The 20,511-nt window shown below is 52.0% G+C and overlaps 2 protein-coding genes across 3 annotated transcripts; one reads left to right on the top strand and one right to left on the bottom strand.

Annotated features, from left to right (window-relative positions):
* The first annotated feature begins 3,246 nt into the window (after positions 1-3,246).
* On the top strand, positions 3,247-12,188 carry TNMD (tenomodulin). Its single transcript, XM_003208349.4, has 7 exons — positions 3,247-4,537; positions 4,631-4,765; positions 7,377-7,517; positions 8,418-8,519; positions 10,355-10,508; positions 11,564-11,733; positions 11,808-12,188. The coding sequence occupies exons 1-7, from the start codon at positions 4,490-4,492 to the stop codon at positions 12,015-12,017; spliced, it is 960 nt and encodes a 319-aa protein (XP_003208397.1). The 5' UTR covers positions 3,247-4,489; the 3' UTR covers positions 12,018-12,188.
* TSPAN6 (tetraspanin 6) lies at positions 4,924-20,505 on the bottom strand. 2 transcript variants are annotated; one of them, XR_004160633.1, is made up of 9 exons: positions 20,439-20,505; positions 20,144-20,332; positions 19,987-20,061; positions 19,046-19,144; positions 18,402-18,557; positions 17,627-17,710; positions 15,667-15,765; positions 8,485-8,642; positions 4,924-6,967 (listed from the first exon to the last, which is right to left on the bottom strand). XR_004160633.1 is itself a non-coding variant. In XM_031554651.1 (8 exons), the coding sequence occupies exons 2-7, from the start codon at positions 20,225-20,227 to the stop codon at positions 15,697-15,699; spliced, it is 567 nt and encodes a 188-aa protein (XP_031410511.1). In that variant the 5' UTR covers positions 20,228-20,332; positions 20,439-20,505; the 3' UTR covers positions 7,802-8,642; positions 15,667-15,696. The 2 variants fall into 2 exon arrangements, 1 of the variants encoding a protein (XP_031410511.1); XM_031554651.1 differs by lacking the exon at positions 4,924-6,967 and having other exon boundaries at positions 7,802-8,642.
* Positions 20,506-20,511: the final 6 nt, after the last annotated feature.

The raw sequence follows: 20,511 nt of genomic DNA, 5'->3' as shown, positions 1-20,511 counted from the left end.
TCCTGATGCTTAAGTGTTATCACACATCCATGGGGGAGCAGCAAGGAGCCCCACAGCTTTGGGGTGCAGCATGAGGGGATCCTGCAGGAACCCAGCAGCCTCCCTCAGAGGTCCTTCATGCTCTGGAAAAAGCATAGTGGGGAGCATTTCTTCTCTCTGTCATTAACCTGACATAATGTCTCTCCTGCTGGCAGCTTTCAAGCTCAGCAGGTTTGTTATAAAATTCATTACCAGATATTGCAATCACAGTCACCTTTATTGGGCTCTGCATTTACAATAATTAGGCCAATAAACACTGATTTATAAAAATGACAAACAGGAACTCCCAGTAAGCAAGAAAAATGTGCTTTCTTTAGGGAGGACAAAAGCACACACACAGAACCTGATCCCTGCAGCTGACTTCTCCTAGGAATGCCCACGCACTGGCCAAGGGGCACAAACCCAAACCCCAGTGTTCAGGCTTCACACAGCTTGCAGCCAGTCCACCTCATCCACAGACATCAGAGCCCCCTCCATTTTCAATCTTTTCTCTGCTTTCCTCTCAGTCACCTCTCACCAACCTTTGGATCTTGCTGTCCCATGTACCCAAACCTCCCAACCCATGATAACAACCCATGATAACTGAGCCAAGTGCCCCCACAGCCCCCACCTCACTCTCTATATACTCTCAGCAGGGGCAGCTGAACCACGTTGGCTCCAGTGACACCAGCTCTGCTGGTGAGAGCAGCTGGTGCTGGGAGCAGCCAGAGCTGCATGGGCATGCTACAGGAAAGGAGCAGGCTGGTTGTACCCTCCAGCTCAGCTGCGCAGGGCCCCATCCAGCCTGGCCTTGAGCACCTGCAGGGCTGGAGCACCCACACTCGCTGGGCGTCCTGTGCTAGTGCCTCACTGCCCTCTCAGTAAAGAATTTCTTCCTGACTGAGAGATGCCCACAGTACGAGAGGCAGCCAGCGTTATCATCCTCTTGTGCACGCATCTGGCAGCAGCTCCGCAACATTGCTTTGGATCTTAACAACCCTTCCAGCCTTAAAATATCTTTAATAATATGGCTTTCTGTGTGACATCAACACTCACGTAGCTTTCAATTACATTTTAGCACTCCTGGTGGGAAGTAGCTCCTTACTGGGAGAAGTGACTTACAATGGCTGGGGATTACGATGTTGGTCTTTGCATCCCAGATGTTCAGAGCCTGGTGAAGAATGCCACTTGCATTTGTCCTGTAGGCATGGTGAGCCTCATGTTTCTGAAGAACTGTTGAACATCTAGTAGAACAGAGACATGAAATTGTCATAGAACCATAGAATGGCTTGGGTTGGAGGGACCTTGAAGATCATTGAGCACCAAGCCCTGTGCTGTGGGCAGGGTTGCCACACACTAGATTAGGCTGCCCAGAGCCCCATCCACACAGTTATTTATCAAGATGAAACCAGTGTTTGGATGAAGTTCTTTCCTTCTGTTAATAACTTTTGTTGATGAGGGAGCCGACGTGGTGCCGAGACCTGGGGTTTTCATGGGGTGAGTGAAGAGAAGCACGTGCTGATGGCAATCACTGAGTGGTTCCTTTGGAATGACCACCGTGATCTCATCTGCGCCATCCCTCAGTGAGGGCTATCAGCTCCCAGCATCCGCTGCAGCAGAGAGCAACACGCATGAAGCCCAAATTCCCGGGTGGTTTTGTCACGATGATTAAGTTCCTTAACTTGAATCAAGTGTGTCTCCAGAGTTTTCTACCACGCTGTGAACTTAAGATAAACAATAAATGATGAATAGGCCAATTATCGAAACCTCTCTCCAACAGGGCCCTGTGTGGCAGGTTGATAAGAGGAGATACGCGGCCTCTCATCTGCCCAAAGTTGCAGAAAATGGGTTCGTTTGAAGCAGAAGGGGCTCGGAGCAATCAGCCCCGTGGCTAACGAGCTGTGTTAGCGGCACAGGAGAGCCAACACTACCCAGTGCAAGAGGCACAGCCCTGTGGGGAGATCCCCAGCAGCCCCTGGTGGTGGTGGCTGGGGGGCACGAGGTTTCCCAAGGCTGCATCCCATGGTGAGCACCACGAGCATCCCTGTCCCGTGGGGAACACTGTGATTTACGTACTGCCTGTGGAATTGCCCAATTAATTCACTATCCACATTAATATTATGGCTCATTTTTAACTTTACTGTCTCCATCGTTCCAGTTTAGTGCTGCTCCGAGATGCTGCCACTGACCTTAATGGGTTTTTCATTAGAACAAAGAGCACCCCATTAATCACGGTTCGTTTTTGGATGGAGGCTGCTGGCCGAGCTGCTCTGCTCTGGGGAGCTGCTCTGCTGCTCTCAGCGGTTCAGGGCCGCTTTTATTCCTGCTTCTCACACTCCTGTGCTGGCTGGGAGGAATTTCTTGGTATGGCATTTCCAGAAACAGGGATTTCACGCAGCACTCAAGCTGCACAGCAGTGTGAGAGATTGTTTGCTGGGCAAACCGAAGCAAGAAGTGCAGAAAGGAGAGGAGGCAATGAGCCTCTTATTGTCCTGTACAGAAATCAAATGCCTTTTAATCATTCCAAATGTTCTTCTGGGTATCAATTAGCCACACATTAATATCAGCACTGCTTCTATTCCTCAGTTTGCATCAGATTAAATTCTCCCCCATCATACAGACTGGCACTCATTAGCTTTGAAGAAAATTAGCAGTTGTTCCCTCTTCATTGGCGCCGATGGGAGATTTACATCAGAGCTGCTCTCTTTTAGAAACCCTAATTGTCATCTTACAGCCATTGAATATTTTTCCCCAAAAAGACGTTTTGCTGCCACCAAACCCGGAATGTGGGGCTGGGCAGCACTACAGCTCCCTATGGAGAATGGAGCCCCATCCCTCTGCCTGCTCCTCATGTGTGATGATATTTATTGAGTTTTATTAACTTCCAGCCCTGGGAGGTTCTCACCTCTTCAAGTTAATTCAGCCATCTGACTCCTGCCGGAGTTCTGCTGATTGTCATTAAAAAACTTGACATTTACCTTACAACAGTAATAAAATAATAATGCCTAATTTGGTTTATGTGTGGTATTTGCAGTGTTTCCTGCGCCTGGAGTGGGGGATATTGTGAAGATGGCTGCGATGCGGATCAATTATGTCTGGTTAACAGCACTGCTGTAATTCTTTCCTGTAATCATAACCGCCTTTCAGTAGAGCAGCTCCAAAGTTTTTCTCTGAAGCAGTAATTTTGACAGGGAAGGAAAAAACAAAAATGATTTCAGTCCAAAACAGTTCCTTCAGTTTTCAGAACAAAAGCTTCAGAGGTGAAACTTCCCTGTGAAAGGCAACGTGTGGAAGTAGAGCTGCGGTGGCTGCACATATTTGCTGCACTCAGGTTTCCAAAATATTTCAGATGTTTTCAAAGGCTGACTGCAATTGCTGCCCAAAAAAAATGATTCCCCCCCCCCCCCGAATAACGTGCTGTCTCCCACTTGTCAGTACCAGCCTCTCATATTAGACACCCGCATACAGGGCTGGCAGCAGCTGAAGAGCCAGCACCGGTCCTGGCATCACCAGTGCTGCCATTTCTTCCTCTGCTTCTCACCAGAGAAAAAGTAAATGTGGGTTTTTGACGTGGGTTTTCTTCCTTTCAATACAGTTTTAATTAGTGCATCCCGCACTTGGGGTTTTTATTAGCACAGACAGCTTGGGAAAAAAGGAATGTGCCAGCTCCTCCGCACCAGGAGCCACTGTCCTGCTCAGAGCACAGACTTTGTACCGCAGTCCTGAAAGCCCTCCTCAAAACGGGTTCATTTCCATGAAGAGATGGGACGATTTCCACAAATGGAAATTGTTTTTAAGTACAAAAAAACATTTAGTCAGGAAATTCCAGGCTGGGCTGAACTGCGGGGCGATGGAGGAGCCGCACAAAGCGAGCGTGGGGTGCCAGGGCCCTCCATGGGGAGAGCTCGGATTCCTGTGGTGCTGGCAGGATGCGCACACATCTGCATGCACACACGCATCTGTGCACACACATGCAAATACATACACAGGGCTGCGGGCACAGACACTTGCACACACATGGATGCGTGCCCATGGGCACACCTGCACTGCTGTCGTGCCCACATCCACATCCCCACTGCCCCCAGGAGCCTGAAGAGCCCTGGCACAGCCTGGGCACATCCAGAGATGGTGCAGGGGGAGAAGCAGAGGGCAGAGGCAGTGCTTGAAGGACAAGCCCGGATGCCCCAGCTGGGACCTCATAAGAGGCCCGATGGGCACCGTGCAGTGGAGCTGAGCGTGGGCTCCTCTCCAAATTCATGGGAATCATCCCCAGCCTGCGAGCTGCCGACGTCCCCTTTCGCCCACCAGTGTTCCTGTCCCAGCCCCGGGGCAGGCGGGCTGCGGGGAACGCTGGCTGCAGCCGTCATCGGAGCCGCAGGAAGCCAGCCTTACTGCATGTGCAGCCCAGAGCCTGCGTAACTCCACCTCGAGCACTCGTCCTCGCACACAGGGAGCAGCCAGCACCGAGATCATGGGAGGGACGTCGCAGCACGGCCCCGAGGACTGCCGCTTTCTGGATGTGAGTTTGCCGTGTGCCTCCAGTGTGCTCGTGTCCTCGTCCCTCCGGGAGCGATGGCAGACCTCTGGATATTGTCCTTTTGTGCTTATCTAGGCAGAAGCATCCAAGACCCGTAAGAAGACCTGCACCAGGTACAAGGTCTGCGGGCTGCTCTTCAGCGTGCTGCTCATTGCTCTCATCCTCGTACTCTTTGGTGTCAAACACCTGTGGAACCCAGCATCCAGACAAGTAAGTGCAGCCCTCGGGGCAGCGTTTCGGAGTGCTGCACTCCCCCACCTCCTTGCTTAAATTGAACTGTGCCCTGAAATCCAGGCAAGTTTGCAAAATGTATTTGCTTACACCACAAGGATTTGTGGGGACTTTTACAAAGCCTTTTATTATTCATAACTAGCTTTTACTTCATACAGGCTGGCTTTTTTCTCTGTCACCACATTCCTCTCCTAACTGACAATTAAAGGGTACGGAGCTGCACCACGAAGAGTTAAAGTTACTCTCTTTCACGGGCAGCAAATTTCATGACAAGTAAGAAAATATTTTCCATTTCATTTCAATTATCTTGCCAGAAACCGGTGGAAAAGTCATTATGCCACCGCATAAAGAGGAGAGAAAGCCAGGACGCAGTGCTGATTGATTGTCATGGATTGTATTTCTTACTTTAATGTGTCTGCAATGTGAGGGGATGGTGAGACGGATTAGCTTTTGGAGAGGGAGCTCCTGCTAACTGGATTGAGATCCTCCATTCCCTGCTCCCTCTGTGTGCAGTACTCAGCTGGGAGGCCCTGCGTGCACCGTGCTGGGGTTTGATTCCCTACTCCTGACAGCCCCAAAATTCCCATGCACATCCCCTTTCCTACAGTGAGCTCCCCTCGTTCCTCACCAACCCGCGGACCCTCAGGCGCCAGAAGCTTTGTCTTCTTATCAGCACATAGAAATAAATACCGCAAATAGAAGCAATAAAAGCCATATGTGCAGTCGGGCTCTTGCCAAGACGTTTATAAAGTCTCCACTGTTCCTCGAGAAGCACGGTGTGAGCCAGCGGGGTGGTGCTGACCCTGGGATGGGCTCTGACTCAGTTCGGACATCAAGGGAACGGCAAGAGGTCAGGTACAGGAAAATCCCAGCGTTGGCCAAAGGCAGCGTGGATAAAACAAGTGGAGATGGGGCTGCTGGTAGCAAGTGACCAAGGGGAGAGACCACCCAGAGCTCACACGTGGGTATTCACCCTTTTAAAGTCATTTTAAGTCGTTTATGTCAATGCAAATGACTTAAAAATGACCAAGAAAAATGACACTTTTGCTTCGCCGATGCTATCTTGGCAAGGAAGGAGATGTTGGGGAAAGTCCTGCTTCCAGCACCAAAACACCATCCCTGGGCTCTTGCAGCCCCACCAGCAGTGTAGGAGAACCTGGAGAATGTCAGCACTGAAAGCCCTTCTGCACCAGCCCTGGTGCCCGCAGCATGGCAGCATCGCCCAGCACCGCCAGCACAAGCAGGAGCCATCAGCAAGGGGCTCACCACGGACATGCAAGGGGATGTTTTTCAAGGGCTGGCAAGCAAGAATTATTTTTAGCCCTATAAAACATCTCTCTGAGCAGCACAGGACAAGCCAAGCCCAAATGGGTTATTTGGCCACAGTGCTGGCATGAATAAGTCTTTGTAAATGGAGAGGAACTTGAAAGTAAGGTACCACTGAGGATCGTACCCTCCTATAGCTGATTTACGGCCCCGTGCACACGCTGTCAGTCAGAGCAGGCAGCCTTCCAGCCACCTTAGGCTCTGCACTACTTTTTCCATATCATAAAGTCTATTGACATATATATATATCTTTATAAAAGCCTCCTGCTGACTAACAGGAGACGCCAGCGACTGCCAAGGAGCACATCATTCTTCACATTTTTACCAGGGGCAAAGGTATCCGGTAGTTACTGCACTGCTCAGCCAGCTCCAGCACCACAACATCCTCCTGAAGTTGCAAAATGGGGGATGCTGACCTGGAAAACCCTGAGAAAGATTTTGCACAAGCCCTTTGCTTCTGCTCGTTGCTATTTGATTGGGGAAAAGAGACTCTGCACAGCTCTCACTGTGCCAGCAGGATCACTTCTGCGCTTCAAACAGCATCTGCCACTACTCATCCTTTAAGGGCCTGGCGTCCGCAGAGCCGGGAGGGCTGCCAGGCTCGCTGTGCAGGGAAGAGAGGGCTGCTCCCCGGCTCCCTGCGGGGATGAACACACCAGGGAGCAGGCTGTGACACCCCGCAGCTCCTCAGCAGCTCTTCAGCAGCCCTCAAGGAGGGCTTTGATCTGCAGGCGATCCCAAACCTCCTCAAGGCAGGAAGAGGCACTTCTCAGGGAAAGCAGAAGGCACAGAGATGGAGCCAGCGAGCTGGGGACGGGGGATGGCAAAGTCCCTTAGTCAGGGCTTCAGTCCAGCCTGGAACATAAATATAGGATGTTAGGAAAAAAAATCTTCTCAGAAAGAATGGGGAGGTATTGGCACAGGCTGCCCAGAGAGGTGGTGGGGTCACTGTCCTTGGAGGTGTTCCAGAGCGATGCATTGAGTGATGTGGTTTAGTGGGCATGGTGGTGGTGGTGGGATTGATGGTTGGACTGCATGATCTTAGTGGTCTTTTTCAACCTTAATGATTCTATCATAAATGGGTGTGGGATGAGGATCTTCTAGCCCATGTTCACCTGCTGCTATTCAGGTTCTCCATTACCCCAAAGCCAAGCACGTGCCTTCATCCTGCCCTTTTTCCCTGGGAGCTGCCTCTCCTTGCAGGGGTACAAGAAAGACTAGAAAGGCAGTGGGGGCTCAGCCAGTGTGGTTTTGTCCCTTTCAGGTCTATGACATGGAGCACACCTTCTTCAGCCACGGCGAGAAGAAGAAAATTGTGATGGAGATCGACCCGCTGACCAGGACGGAGACCTTCAGGAGTGGGAATGGCACTGAGGAGATCCTGGAGATCCACGACTTCAAGAATGTGAGTGAGCAGGGTTTATGGGGGAAGCTCTGCCCAGACCCCATCTCCTTGATGGGAGTTGTGGGGATGCTCTGTGGGAGTGCCCTGGCACCCCAATGGAATGGGACCCAGCGGGTGCTTAAAATGCAACATGTGCTTCCCAGTGCAGCTGCAATAGGAACAAGAGGATCCCTTAGGATGCTGCGGTGTTGCCGGAGCACGCTCCAGGATGGTTTTGTTCTGCATCAGAGAGAGCAATCCCCATGTGCAGACCACCTGGGCGTACTCTCAAAGGAGAGGAGATGTGTGCCTACGTAAGCTTTAATAGTGGCAAGGTTCAGTTCCAGCAAAATACATTTTAAAAGCGAGACCTAGTTATTGGATTTACCCCTGCAAAGGAATGCAATCATCATAAATCTACCCAAACCCAGTACATTTGTCTGCCTGGAGAGCATTAAAACCTTGTGACAATGTTGTAGGCTCTCTCTGAAACCTAATTAAAATTTGTAGGGAAATACCTTGTGCAGTGACATATGGCAAAATTTTCAGCTAATAGCCTAGCAGGAACTGAGGGCTGAATGTTCATATAACCATAACGGTCAAATACTCTTCTGCATATTTTTATTTATGGTAACTGGAGCTCGTGATAGTCATATGGAGAAGAGGAGCAAAGTGGAATTTTATGACTACCTGCCTTAAAATATTTGTAAAAAGCCCAATTCTCCCAAACCATAAAATGCAACATCCCTTAGGAGAACCTGTTAGTACATCTTAGCACTGCTGCTGAGCAGAGTTTGCACAAAAACATCAACAGGAAAAATATGACTAAGCTCTGATCCAGCTGTACTCCCTGTAGGATGCTGTTATTTATCCTTCTGCTATGCCGTGACTGCTTTCTTGCTCTTTGTTTTGATGCTGTAGGGAATAACTGGCATCTTCTTTGTGGGACTTCAAAAGTGCTTCATCAAAACTCAGACCAAAGTCATACCTGAGACTACGGAGGCCAAGATCCCTGAGCTGGAGGTACGTGGGCAAAGCAGCACCCGAATCTGCGGGGCACCCAGTGCTCCCATTGCTCCAGGCTGCGATAGAGAAATAAGGAGTTGTGATCGCTTCGTGAAATGATCTTATTGCAGAGGATTGCTTCTGAAAACAACAAGTTGAAAGAGACGGGATTAGGCAGCCGACAGACAAAAACCTCTCAGCACAATACCGGAGATCAAGAACAATAATCCTGTTGTAGTCAAAAGGTCGCAAGGCAGCACAGGATTAGCAAACACCAAAAAGTCAATCAAATTGCTTTCTCCAAGAACTGAGCCTCCCGTTCTAGAGCAGAATGAGGCAGAAGTAATGAATTTAAAAAAGCAGCCGCATTTACAAAATGCGATTTGGGAAAGCGCTCTGCCACTTGCATGCAGCCTGGCCAAGCACTGCCATCAAGGCATCCTGCACAAAGAAATGGTGTGCCAGCGTGGCCACAGCCTCCACAAGCCTCCCTTTTGCAGATGTGCCTTTAAATCTCACCTACCACATCTTGCTTGAACAAGGTGCATGCTTGATGTGCAGCATGGAAATAGTGCTACCTCCATCTCTCTGCTCTAGCAGGGGACGCGCTGGCTCTGTGCCACTGGTGGGGCACTGAGGGAAGCAGCCGTGCCCCATCCCCAAGCCTGCTCACTTGCAGGATGAAGGTCAGTTCAATCCCCCTTCCCCGGAAGCCATCGCAAATTAAGTGCCAGCAGAACATGTGTTTGGAATAAAGCACAGGCAAGAAACATTTCCCTGAATCATGACCCAAATTCTAAGACACAGATTCTTTGATTATGCCATAAGAAGCTAATAGATCTTTTCTGCTACCACCATAAAACGGATGTGACTTTTCAGTCTTTAGCAGAACATTGCCCCAGGTAGAGAGCTGAAATGTAAAACCCAGGGAGATAAATGTAGATTTAAGATCTACCATTTCTTCTGGGGAGCCTGGTTGCTTTTGGAGAAATTGGGAAACACATTCGGTACCTTCAGCAGCAATCTCTGCTCTCCTCTTTCCCCTGGTTCTCTGTAGTTTGGAGGGGGAAGCACAAAAGGAGGCAAAAAGCACATGAACTGGGGAAAATCCCTCCCGGAGCCCCAGCACTGCCAGGCCGCCTTCCCAACGGGACAGCTTTTAGCAAAATGCTGAAAACAACTCAAAATCGGTCAGGTGTTGCTGGCTCTTGAGTAAGACTTCCTGAAGCCATATGGAAAAATTCTATAAAAGAAAAACGCAGCTCCAGACACCTTCTGGAGAGAAAAAGCCATTTGCCAGCTTGCTCTATGGGCCACCATCAGCACCATCCACCGCGCCGCCTTGGCAGACAGCACAGCACAGACCCATCCAATAATCTTTATATATCTCCCCCCTAAGTGCCTGCCAAAACACACCATGGAATAATGCAATGGCAGAGACATGTGGTATAAATTACAGAACACGGCCGTGCAAAGAATTTCTGCGAGGAATAAATTAAAGTGTTCGATCACAAAATCAGGAGCAGAAGGAGAGAGAAATTAAGTAGTAAGAGCAAAGCAGAGAGGAGATGTTTTAATCTTTGGTTTTAAATGAGCTAGGGAGCTCCAGAAGGCTGGTCCAGATGGTGGGGACTGCAAAGGAGAAGGCTTCTGCAGGGTGGTGGAGGGAGGGAGGGGAAAGCAGGGTGATGCTGGTCAGGTGTGCAACTGCTGAGACCCGAATCCAGGGTCTGAGGCAGACAAATTTAGGTGCTTGAAGTGGAGATGTGCATTAGGGTAAGGAGGAGAAGAGGGGTGCTGAGCTGGGGTGAGGGTGCCTCACCATGCTACTCTCAAATCTGACTCTTCTTCAGGGTGAAGAAATCACCACCACCTACTTTGAGCAGTCCATGGTCTGGGTGCCTGGAGAAAAACCCATTCAGAACAAGGAGTTCCTGAAGAGCTCCAAGATTTTTAACATTTGTAGAAACGTGACCATCTACTGGATCCACCCATCCCCAATAGCAGGTACAAGGAGCCATCTCCTCCCCCAGATATCTATGGGGTGACTGCTGGGAGCAGCCCTGCCGTCTCCCCCGTCTCCTCTGCTACTATCCCACTCCTGCTGCCCTGCTGTCTCAGACATGAGTTCAGTGCTTGCCACAACCAAGAGGAAATATGCCAGTGTAACAGTGTGGGCCGACAGTTCTCTCTGCAAAGCGTTAGTCTCCACCGGCTCCCCACTGCTCTGCATTTTGTAAAGTGTCCTCCCCCCTCGTAATAAGCCAGAAAACCCCTTTGTACCTGCAAGGAAGCCAGCACTGCTGGAAACTGGGACGCCTAAATTCTCATCACCACATGAACATCAGAGCAGGAGCAGCCATCCGCCTCTCAATCACACAACGGGGCTGCCACCTCCAGCTGCTCGCCACACGTTCCTCTCAGAGGTTGTGGCCTCTGAGATCTGCTGGTATAATTACCCACTCTCCCGAACCCATTTCTATCAGAATGAGCTTGTTTAAAACCTCAACCAACACACCTCCCTCCTCAGCGGCTGAGGAGGCACGATGTCTTGTCTCATGCAGTACCAAGAGACTCGTGGCCACCAGCACCCTGCTGCGGTCCCCATCTGCCATCTCCTTCCTGTGTCCCCCATCTCCTCTGTCAGTCTCCATTTGTGATAAAATTTCAGCAAAGGAAATCAGTGTCACAATGGGTCTGGCCTAAACCACAAGCAGATGCTGTAGCAGGGCCAGAAGTGCCCATAAGAGCACGCAGGTTGGACGTTAGGAGAAGTTTCTTCTCGGAAAGAGCAGTGATGCACTGGCACAGGCTGCCCAAGGAGTGGTGGGGTCACTGGAGGTGTTCCAAAGCCACAGGGATGTGGCACTGAGGGATGTGGTTATGGACATGGTGAGGGTGGGTTGGGGTTGGACTGGATGATCTTAGAGGTTTTTCTCAACTGTAACGATTCTATCCTTCCAAACAACCAGCAGATACTGTAGCAGGGTTGAAAGTGCCCCAGATGACATTGCCTCAGAGGGTCCAAGCTGGGGATCTATAAATACGGGTTCTTCCCACAGCTCCGGAGCTGGCTGGCTTGGAAAGAACAGAAGAAGAAGACACCGGGCTGATCACGGATGACCAGAGCTGGCTGGATGGGGACAATGAGCGTGGGATGGAGGCTGCCCTACCAGGACCCAAGCGCCGGACACGGCAGCTGACAGAAGAGGACCTGCCTGTCAACGACTATGTGAGTGTGGGGAAGCACGCGCTGGGGTGCCCAGCAGCACCCAGGCCGCACTGACAACTGACTCTCTCCCACAGACAGAGAACGGGCTGGAGTTCCACCCACTGTGGGATGAGCGGGGCTACTGCTGTGCACAGTGCCGCCGTGCCAACCGCTACTGCCGGCGGGTCTGCGAGCCGCTGCTGGGCTACTACCCCTACCCATACTGCTACCAGGGCGGCAGGGTGATCTGCCGTATCATCATGCCCTGCAACTGGTGGATCGCACGCATGCTGGGCCGGGTGTAAGCCCTGTGCGCACCCACTGAGCCCCCAGGTAGAGGCCTGCAGGCCGTGGGACCCCCAAACAGGCTGCGGATCCCGAGTGTGGCTCCGAGGCTGGGCCAGGCTGGCGTCATCGCCCCACTGAGCGGCGAGAGGCAAGCAATAAATGTCCTATATGAGCGATTGCAAAGAAAATGGAAAGTCGTTTCGTCTCAGCCTGTGATGCTTAATGGGTCTGAGGAGTGATCTAATTGCTCGGCTGCTTCCTCGTGAGCAGCCATAACTCAGGTGCAAGGAGTCGCCTTGTTGGGAATGTGCTGGGGTCCCCAGTGTGCTCCTGGCAGAGCCAGCACTTGTTAACAATACACAGCACCCCTCAGCTCTGGTACCCTTGGGGAGTCTCCGGTGACAGCTGTGACAGCTCCAGGTGCCCCTAGCATGTTGCAGGGTGACAGGACTCCCTTCACAAAGAGCCCAAGTGGAAGCCAGCAGAAAAATGGGCAACCAAAGCTGGAGGAAATTGAGGTGCAAATGGCCGAGTGCCATCAGCTGTCCCCCAGCCAGGAAACAGGAAAAGCCTGCGATGCAGGAGACAAAAAATAGTCTTCAGACTGCTGCTACACTAAGGAGGACACTCAACCTTCACAGCCAAAATCTCAGATTTTCTCTCTTTTGATTTCACCCACAAGAACAGCTGTTCCAGCAAAGGAGGATGCACATCAGCAAGCAGCAGGTGCTGAGCACTCATCACAGGCACTGCTGCAGCCCTCAGGCTCCACATCCCCAGGTGCAGTGTGTCCCCAGCGCTGTGTCCCGCAGGCACCCTGTCCCAATCCCCATGTTCAGCTCCCAGCAGGGCCTGGCCAGCAGCCTGCTGTTTAGCCAGCCCCAGGCAAACACACAGCTTAGGAGTGAATGTTTCCTTCCCTCCCTGCATCAGCAAAGTGGCGATTAGGCTTAGACAAATAACAGGAAAACATCCTCAGGTCCTTTGGCAGCTCAGCTCCCCAAAGCCCCTCTCCTTTTCAGCCAAAACATGCCTGAGGATTCAAAAGACTCTCAAAGCGCAGAGCTGACCCATGGGCTAGCCGCATGCATCCCCTGCAGCAATGCAGAGGCTCACGGCCCGCTGTTCCAGCCTCCTGAGCTTCAGCTCTTCTGGGAGCCAAAGGCTCTCAAGCAGCTCTGACACCCCACAGGCATCACTGACCAAAGCCCTCCCCATGTCACCCAAGGAACACACACTGCTCATTGGAAGCCATCCCCAGGGCAGGGCACCAAGCTCCCTGTGAGACTGCTGACTGTAGAAATGTGTGGCACAGAGACGTGCTGAGCTGCTCAGCCATGCGTGCATAGGGTGCGGCAGGGCTCCCTGCACAGCCATCTCTGGGGACAGCAGGCAGCCCTGGGGACAGCCAGGCATTTCTGACGAGTCCCCCCACAAGCAGAGATGTCTCTATCAGAGGCTTTTCCACAGGCACCTGCACTAGCAAAGCAGTGTTTTGTATGCAAGCCCACGGCTGCATGCACAGCCAGACAGGTAAAAAGCCAGCAGGGTAAAGCCTGTCCAGCCTGGCACCAAAGCTAATCAAACAGGGATAATTCCATGCCTCCCTGCATTTGCATGGCTTTACCAATAAGAAAGGTGTATCCAAACACAGCCCTGCTTCTCACGTGTTGTTGCTTGGTCTCCATCCATCAGTTCCACTCTCTCTGCAGCTGCTCCCATGCTCTGACGCACTCTGCCTCGCCTTCCAAACCCACGAGGCTCTCAACAGCCAGCCAGGGGCTGACACCAGCTTGATTTATTCAGTGAGGTCAAAAGAGATGCAAGCACTTCAGGCTGTTTCTCTCCAGCTTCCTCCATCAGCAGCGAAGCTGCCCCACACCTGACCTGTCCCACAGGGTGCTGGGGCAGCTTGCCCACACAGGAGAAGCATGATGACAAAGAACTGCCACTCACACCCACACCTTCACTCCACCACCCCACAGCCCTCACAGGTTTGATGACTGCGAACTGAAAACATTCCTACTTCCAATGGGAGCTTTCCTGCACCACCTTAAACCACCACGCTCCGGGCAGCAGTGCCTAGCACTGAGAAAGCACAAGGAAGAGCAGCTCTGAGCACACACAAAGCTTCCATCCACATCTCCCGGCTCCAGTGATGCTGCAGCACACTGTGCTCTGAGCACAGGACAGCACAGGATGCACGCACTTTGCACAAGGGCTGAACTCCGGCCTCTGCATTCCTCCAGCAGCTCCTGGGCTGAGATGCTTCAGGCCTTTTGTTTCAGCACAGTTGCACAACGTTTTTTATGAAGAAAATTCAATTACAAAAGTTATTTGTAAGCATAAGGGCACCGGTGAGTATTTGAGAAACATGAGCTGCAGAGGCCCAGTGGTCACCAGCTGGCCTGGGGTCAGCACATTACTTTGCAGCTGGGTTGCTGCTGCTGTTCGCAGGGACTTGAGAAGAATTTCCAGGGGATTAATAGAAAAGCCAGGGCAGTTTTGTAGAGTAAAATATCTTAATATTTATTGTGTCTCAGGACAAAAGAGTTCTACTCAATACACAAAACGAGTTAAAGCAGCATGTAATACTGACGATCAAGTCACAGCTGACTCGGTGCAAGGACACCTACACCAAGGTAAAGGCACCAGGACCTACATCACCAAACCCTGCTACAGCTTAGAAAGAATCGCTACAGCCCGTACTTTAAAAAGTACAACTATAAAAAAGTATATAAAATCCAGCATGAGGACGAGAGCTTGGCAACTAGCCGAGACCTTGCTGAGCAAAGAGCTTCAGCAAGCAGGCACTGCTTGAACGGGACAACAGCCCCATCTGAAGAAGAAACGTGGCCAGCGATTGAGCCTGAACAGAGAGGGGGATGCTAAAGGGGCTGAGAACAGAGGTTGGAGATGAGAGAAAGCACTGCTTTCCCGAGGGAGGCACTTAGTGAGAACAGCTTCTGCTCAGGAGCAGGGCAGCCAACAAGGGCTGCAATGAACGGTGGCAGCGGCTGCTCCGGCGCAGCCGAGAGAAGAGCCCAGCACCCGCAGGAGTGCAGCTACTGCAACCACCTCAGCTACACTAATTATCCCACCCAGTGGTACAGTAGAGTAGTGTTAGGACAAGTCCCCAAGCGCAGCAGAACAGCTGTTGCACTCGTTTCGATGAGCTATCTGAGGAGAGGATCAGTCAATTCAAAGCAAGGCTTCATGAAGCAGCGTCCGGAGGAAAACTGCAGGTGGTGTGGTCTTCCCCCACACAGCGAGCAGGAGGAATGCCTGCCATTCAGAAGACACCATTAACAAACACAGCATTTAGAGGCCCACAGTTATACACCATGGAGGAGGATGCAGCGGACAGGGCTTAGCAGATGCCCTCCTGCACGGCTCAGCAGCATGCTGCAGGAGGCAATGGCAGCAGCCCCAGACAGTCCAGAGGTGGAGGCCCAAGGTTAATGGACAGCATCACAGGCAGCACCAGCAAGACCATGGGGACCTGCATGCTCTGTTTTTGATAAAAATGAAATAGCTTCCCCTCGCTTCCACCCCCTCCATCACCATGGAAGTACACACACTGCCCACACTGTGGTTTAGGAGTTACAAACAGCCCTGAAAGCCCAGCCTAGCACAGCCAAGGCTTATGTCAGCAGATAGACGTACCTTAGTCAAACCCACTGTGCACTGAGGGGGCTACACCATCTCATACTGGTTGTTCGTGATGTACTGGGACAGACAGCAGGCGAGGATGATGCCAACCAACTGAACAAAAGAGGAAAGACACAATAGAGGTGGCCCAAAATAAGACATGGTGTTCTAGTGGGAAAACCTAACCAACTGCTCCATTCATCATCAGGCACTCACATCTCAGTTTTATAACATGCAAAGACAGGGGGATTTACAAACCACAGCACAGGCTGCTACATCCCACTTCAGAGTAAGGGGGAGAGACTGAAGGAGAGAGTGCTGGTAGGTATCCACCAAGATAGCTCCTCGCAAGTGATGCTCCACATTCTACCCTCTTACATATTGCTTTATGAGGCATCTACTGTTATACAGTAGCTTCAGAAATTACACATTTCAGGAGATTTCAGGAGCATCACAGCCAATTGCACAAACACCAGAGAACAACCATCTCTTGGCTGCAAGGGCAGTGGGGAATCAAGGTTGTTGTTTCACATCAGCAACACATGCAGAACACGCTGCTGTTATCACAACGTGACCTTCCAGCCCCACACAGACACTTAGAGCTGGATCCTGCAGGAGTTTGACCTACAGAAGCCAAGTTAGAGGCACATTTACATGATTAGTCCCTGCTGGCTGTACAACACAGCAAAGACTTGCTGAATGAGTGATAAAAACCAGGAAATGGCTTCAATTCCCCAGCCCAGCGTTAGCCAAGCTAATTGCAGGGCCGGAGCCAGGGGAAGCAGGCAGCTCACAGTCTGCGTGTCAGTCACGTCTCAGTCGCCCCATGCGGAGCACAGCTCAGCTCACATCAGCGTGGGAGGAGAGCGGAGATCAGCCCCGGCTCCTGGCCTCTCTCAGCCACAGCTGAAGGCTCCTCATAGCACAGACTGCAGCCATATCCCCCGCTGGCTCCAGTCTCACCCATGTTATTCAGTTTTCATTACAGGACAGGCAGGGTGACACGCTCATGTCTTGGCGAGGTTGCACACCTTCCTCTCCCCACACCGGTGCTGTTATCTGCTGGTCCTGTGCCTCCAAGGTCTCACCGTGGCTTCAGGACCACGTAAAGGGCAAACTCACTTCCCTCCCAACTGAAAGCCTGCCAACCTCACTCAGCATCCAGAGTTGGGCGAGTTTTCCAAACCCAGACAAATAAAGGCCGGCTATGCATCCTGCAGCCCCTGCTGTAACACATCAGATCTGGATTTCCCAAGCGCTCACCCCCATTGTGCACAGCTCCTCGGGAAACCCAGACCATGGCATTCACTGTGCACAAAGCCCAATTTAGCTAGGAACTCAGGAGCAGAGGCCTCTCGTTTCCTGCTGGGATAAAGCCTGTCAGATTACAGGACACTAAGCACATTGTTGCATGAAGCCCGTGCAGGAAGTGTCCTACAGGATAAAGTAAACTGGAGGCTGAGGAGCTGGAGGGGGAGGAAGCAATCGCAGGTTGCGGTGGTGTGCAGAGTGTGAGATCTCTCATCAAAGTCAACAGCACAGGGGATGCTACACAGGTGCTCCCAGGACCCAGCCACACCAGAATGAGCCCAAAACAGTTAAAAGGGAAGACAAGGTAGGAAAAGGAAGGGCACTGATTGGGGCCTTGCCAACAGCAAATGCGGGGATTTACCCAGAGCAATACAGGCTCTGTTCAGCTGCTTTGGTTTTCTCAAAGTCAGTTGTATAAAGGAGCTCTTCCCTAATTACCTGGGCTCTGAGAGACAAAGCTGGTGCTGCAGCCTTGGGTTTAAGAGACCAGAGGTTGCACAGCGGTGAGATTAAACACCGATTAGCTGCAGAGGAGCTGTTCCTCTCTGGCTGAGAAAGGCTGTGCCTTTTGTACACAGACAAACTGCACAGAAATTGAATGCCTCTGGAGAGACCCTGGGTTCACTCTGCACTGCTCCTGTTCCCAGTAGCAAGTGAAATTTACCTGGAAGCATGCGATGCCAAAGGAGATGCCAGCCACAACACTCATTTTTGACTCCATTGTTGATGTTACCAGGAAAAAGCAACCCTGCAGGAGAGGAAGAGTGAGCACGTGGGTCTAGGACTTTCTGTTCCCCCCCATCACAAACCTGCCTTTCCATGGAATCCTGGTTCAGGAAAAAGAGTGCTCCGGCTCACTGCACGACTGTCACCCTCCTGCTTGGCCTTGGCCAAACCACACAGCACCAGTGCTGCACCAATCGGTGGCCAGCCCAGCGTTATCAAAGGCAGCACTGCCCCTGGCTTTCCCTTAATGTGAGCACTGGGTTAAACAAAGTGACTCATCTGATGAGCATCCTCTGCATAACCCCTGCACACATCACCAGTGATCCCTGCACCATGAAGTCACCTGTGCTCACCAGACAAGCACAAGGACTTTGCACAGCAGCTGACAGACGTCAGCACTACGGAACGAACTTGACCAGGAAATTACGTTCTTATTCTCTTGTTCTCAGAAATGCACAGGCCTAGGTGCAAACACTGGGGTCAGGCTGATCCCTGACCTTCAGGGAAGGATTAGGAGGGACTGCAGGTGGGAGGAGAGGCTCCTTCCTGCCTATCCTTCCCCTACATCCAACCCAGAGCAATCCCTGAGCCACAAAGTGCGTGCATTTAGGAAGAAGTTCTCCTTTCAAGTGAAGACCAAACCCTTCCCTATCCAACCAGCTCTTTCTTCCCCACCTGCAGAACTTCCAGGGAATTTTATGAGTGTAACTTACATCCACAAACACTTTCTGCTTGGCTTTGCTTAGGTCCCTCAGATCCTCCACCGAACAGCCATCCTGGCTCTTGCAGCAGCTCTGAGGGATTCCCTTCTGGGTGAAGTATTCGGTCTTCTCCCAGTCTGAGTAGTTCTGTACCCCACAGCAGTGCAGCTGTCAGGAGAAGCAAGGATGATCATGTTAGGATCCCAGTACCCCAGCCCTACAAGCATTCCTGCAACAGCTCCTGGCCCCTCAACACTCCATATCCCAGCATCTATCTAGGAAGCCCTTCAACTCCTACTCAGCACCTCTTCCCTGAAAAGGCTTTTCTCCCCAACCTAGCATAAGCAGCCTTATGATCTTCACTCACCAGGATGCCCTAAATGCAGCAACAGAGACTGCCTGTGCTCCACACATAACTCGAGACCCTCCTCACCAGCCCTAACTTGGACCAGATGCTTTCCATGTGTGGCTGCTTGTCCTTCCTGCAAGGCAGCAGCAGGAGGGCTCTGAGTGCTCCTCCTACCATCCTGTTGTGCAAGAAGACATCGAATGCAGCGATGGAGGGGAACACCCAACCAAGAACACCCAGGGGCTGGGCAGATGCACCTGGATGCCCCTACCCTCCATGATCCAACAAGGCAGAGAGGGGCACTCACAGTTCTCTGGATGGTGTCAACCGCCTCGCTGTGATGATCCACCGTCCCATTGTAGTTCTTCAAGGCCAGATTGAGGTTGCTCTCAAAGTTTGTCTTTATCTGCAAGAGACAAGTCTCGGCAGCCGTGTGAGGAGGACATTGTGGTGCTGTCCCCATGCACGCTTTGGGACCTCAGCCCCACATTAGTCACCACTTGGTGATGGCAAGAATGACTCTGGTCATGCCCTGCAGGCATTCCCCGCTGACCCAGGCAATTACACACACTATTTCAAGGCAGGAGGTGTCTCTGTGGTGCTTGGAGCATGCGTGCAGTAACACAATCCTACACCTTGCCAGCTCTCCCAATTAGCAAGTTGCTCCACAGCAGAGAAACCATCCCAGGAGCCTTACTTACAGAAAACAGAAAGAAAGAATATTTATATACAGGTTTCAGAAAATATATTATTCTGTGATTCTATAGCAGGACAAGGGGAAATTGTTTTAAGTTGAGGGAGGGTTTAGGTTGGATGTCAGGGGAAGTTCTTTACTATGAGAATGGTGAGGTGCTGGAACAGGCTGCCCAGAGAGGTTGTGGATGCCCATCCCTAGAAGTGTTCAAAGCCAGGCTGGATGGGGCCTTGGGCAGCATTAAATGGGGAGGTTGGTGGCCCTGTATGTGGCAGGGAGGTTGGAGATTCATGATCCTTGAGGTCCCTTCCAACCCTGGCCATTCTGTGATTCTAGCAGACAGAGATGCCCAGGGTTGGTCAGCGGGTCAGCTCCCTGCACACACAACCCTTGCTGTCCCCAGCAAACTGAGCCTTTATGGGTCCTTACCAGGACCAAGCTGCTCCTCTGGCCCCCTCCAGCCCGCCTAACACTGCCCCAGCAGCACCTCCAGCCCTCCAAGTGGATGAGACCAGTCCACAGGGATCCAACCCACGAGCCCCCACTGCACTCACCTCATGCCTGAAAACAAACCCAACGACAGCAGCCACCAGCACGATGAGGAAGATGAGGGACAGCAGCATAGCGTACTGCAGGCAGGAGACAAGAGTGGGATGGATCGGGTGCCCCAACGGGAACCGCTCCCCTCCTGCCCCTCGGGGCGGCACCTACCAGCTTCAGCATCCACGTGCTGCCGCGGCAGGTGGCGAAGCAGCCGAAGGTGCCCAGCAGCACCACGACGACGCCGGCGCCCATCAGGACGAAGGGCACATTGGTGGCTTTCTCGTCCAGCAGCGAGAAGTAGACGGCCAGGCTCACCCTGCCCCACACGCCCACGGCCAGAAGCACGATGCCAGATACCTGAGGAGAGGGAGAAAGCCGCCCTGTCGCGATAGGGCAGCGCGGCCGCGACACGCCCGCGGGGCTCGGGCAGGGCGAAGACTCGCGGGCTCGGCCCGGCGCTCACCCAGAAGACGAAGGTGTAGGTGAGGAGCACGCTTTTCAGGCAGGTGATCACCGGCTTCGTCTGCAGCCGCCGC

This window comes from Meleagris gallopavo, chromosome 9 (genome assembly GCF_000146605.3).
Source record: "Meleagris gallopavo isolate NT-WF06-2002-E0010 breed Aviagen turkey brand Nicholas breeding stock chromosome 9, Turkey_5.1, whole genome shotgun sequence".
Taxonomy (NCBI): domain Eukaryota; kingdom Metazoa; phylum Chordata; class Aves; order Galliformes; family Phasianidae; genus Meleagris; species Meleagris gallopavo.
Note: the sequence above shows the minus strand (reverse complement) of the source record. Positions and strands in the feature narration are given on the sequence as shown.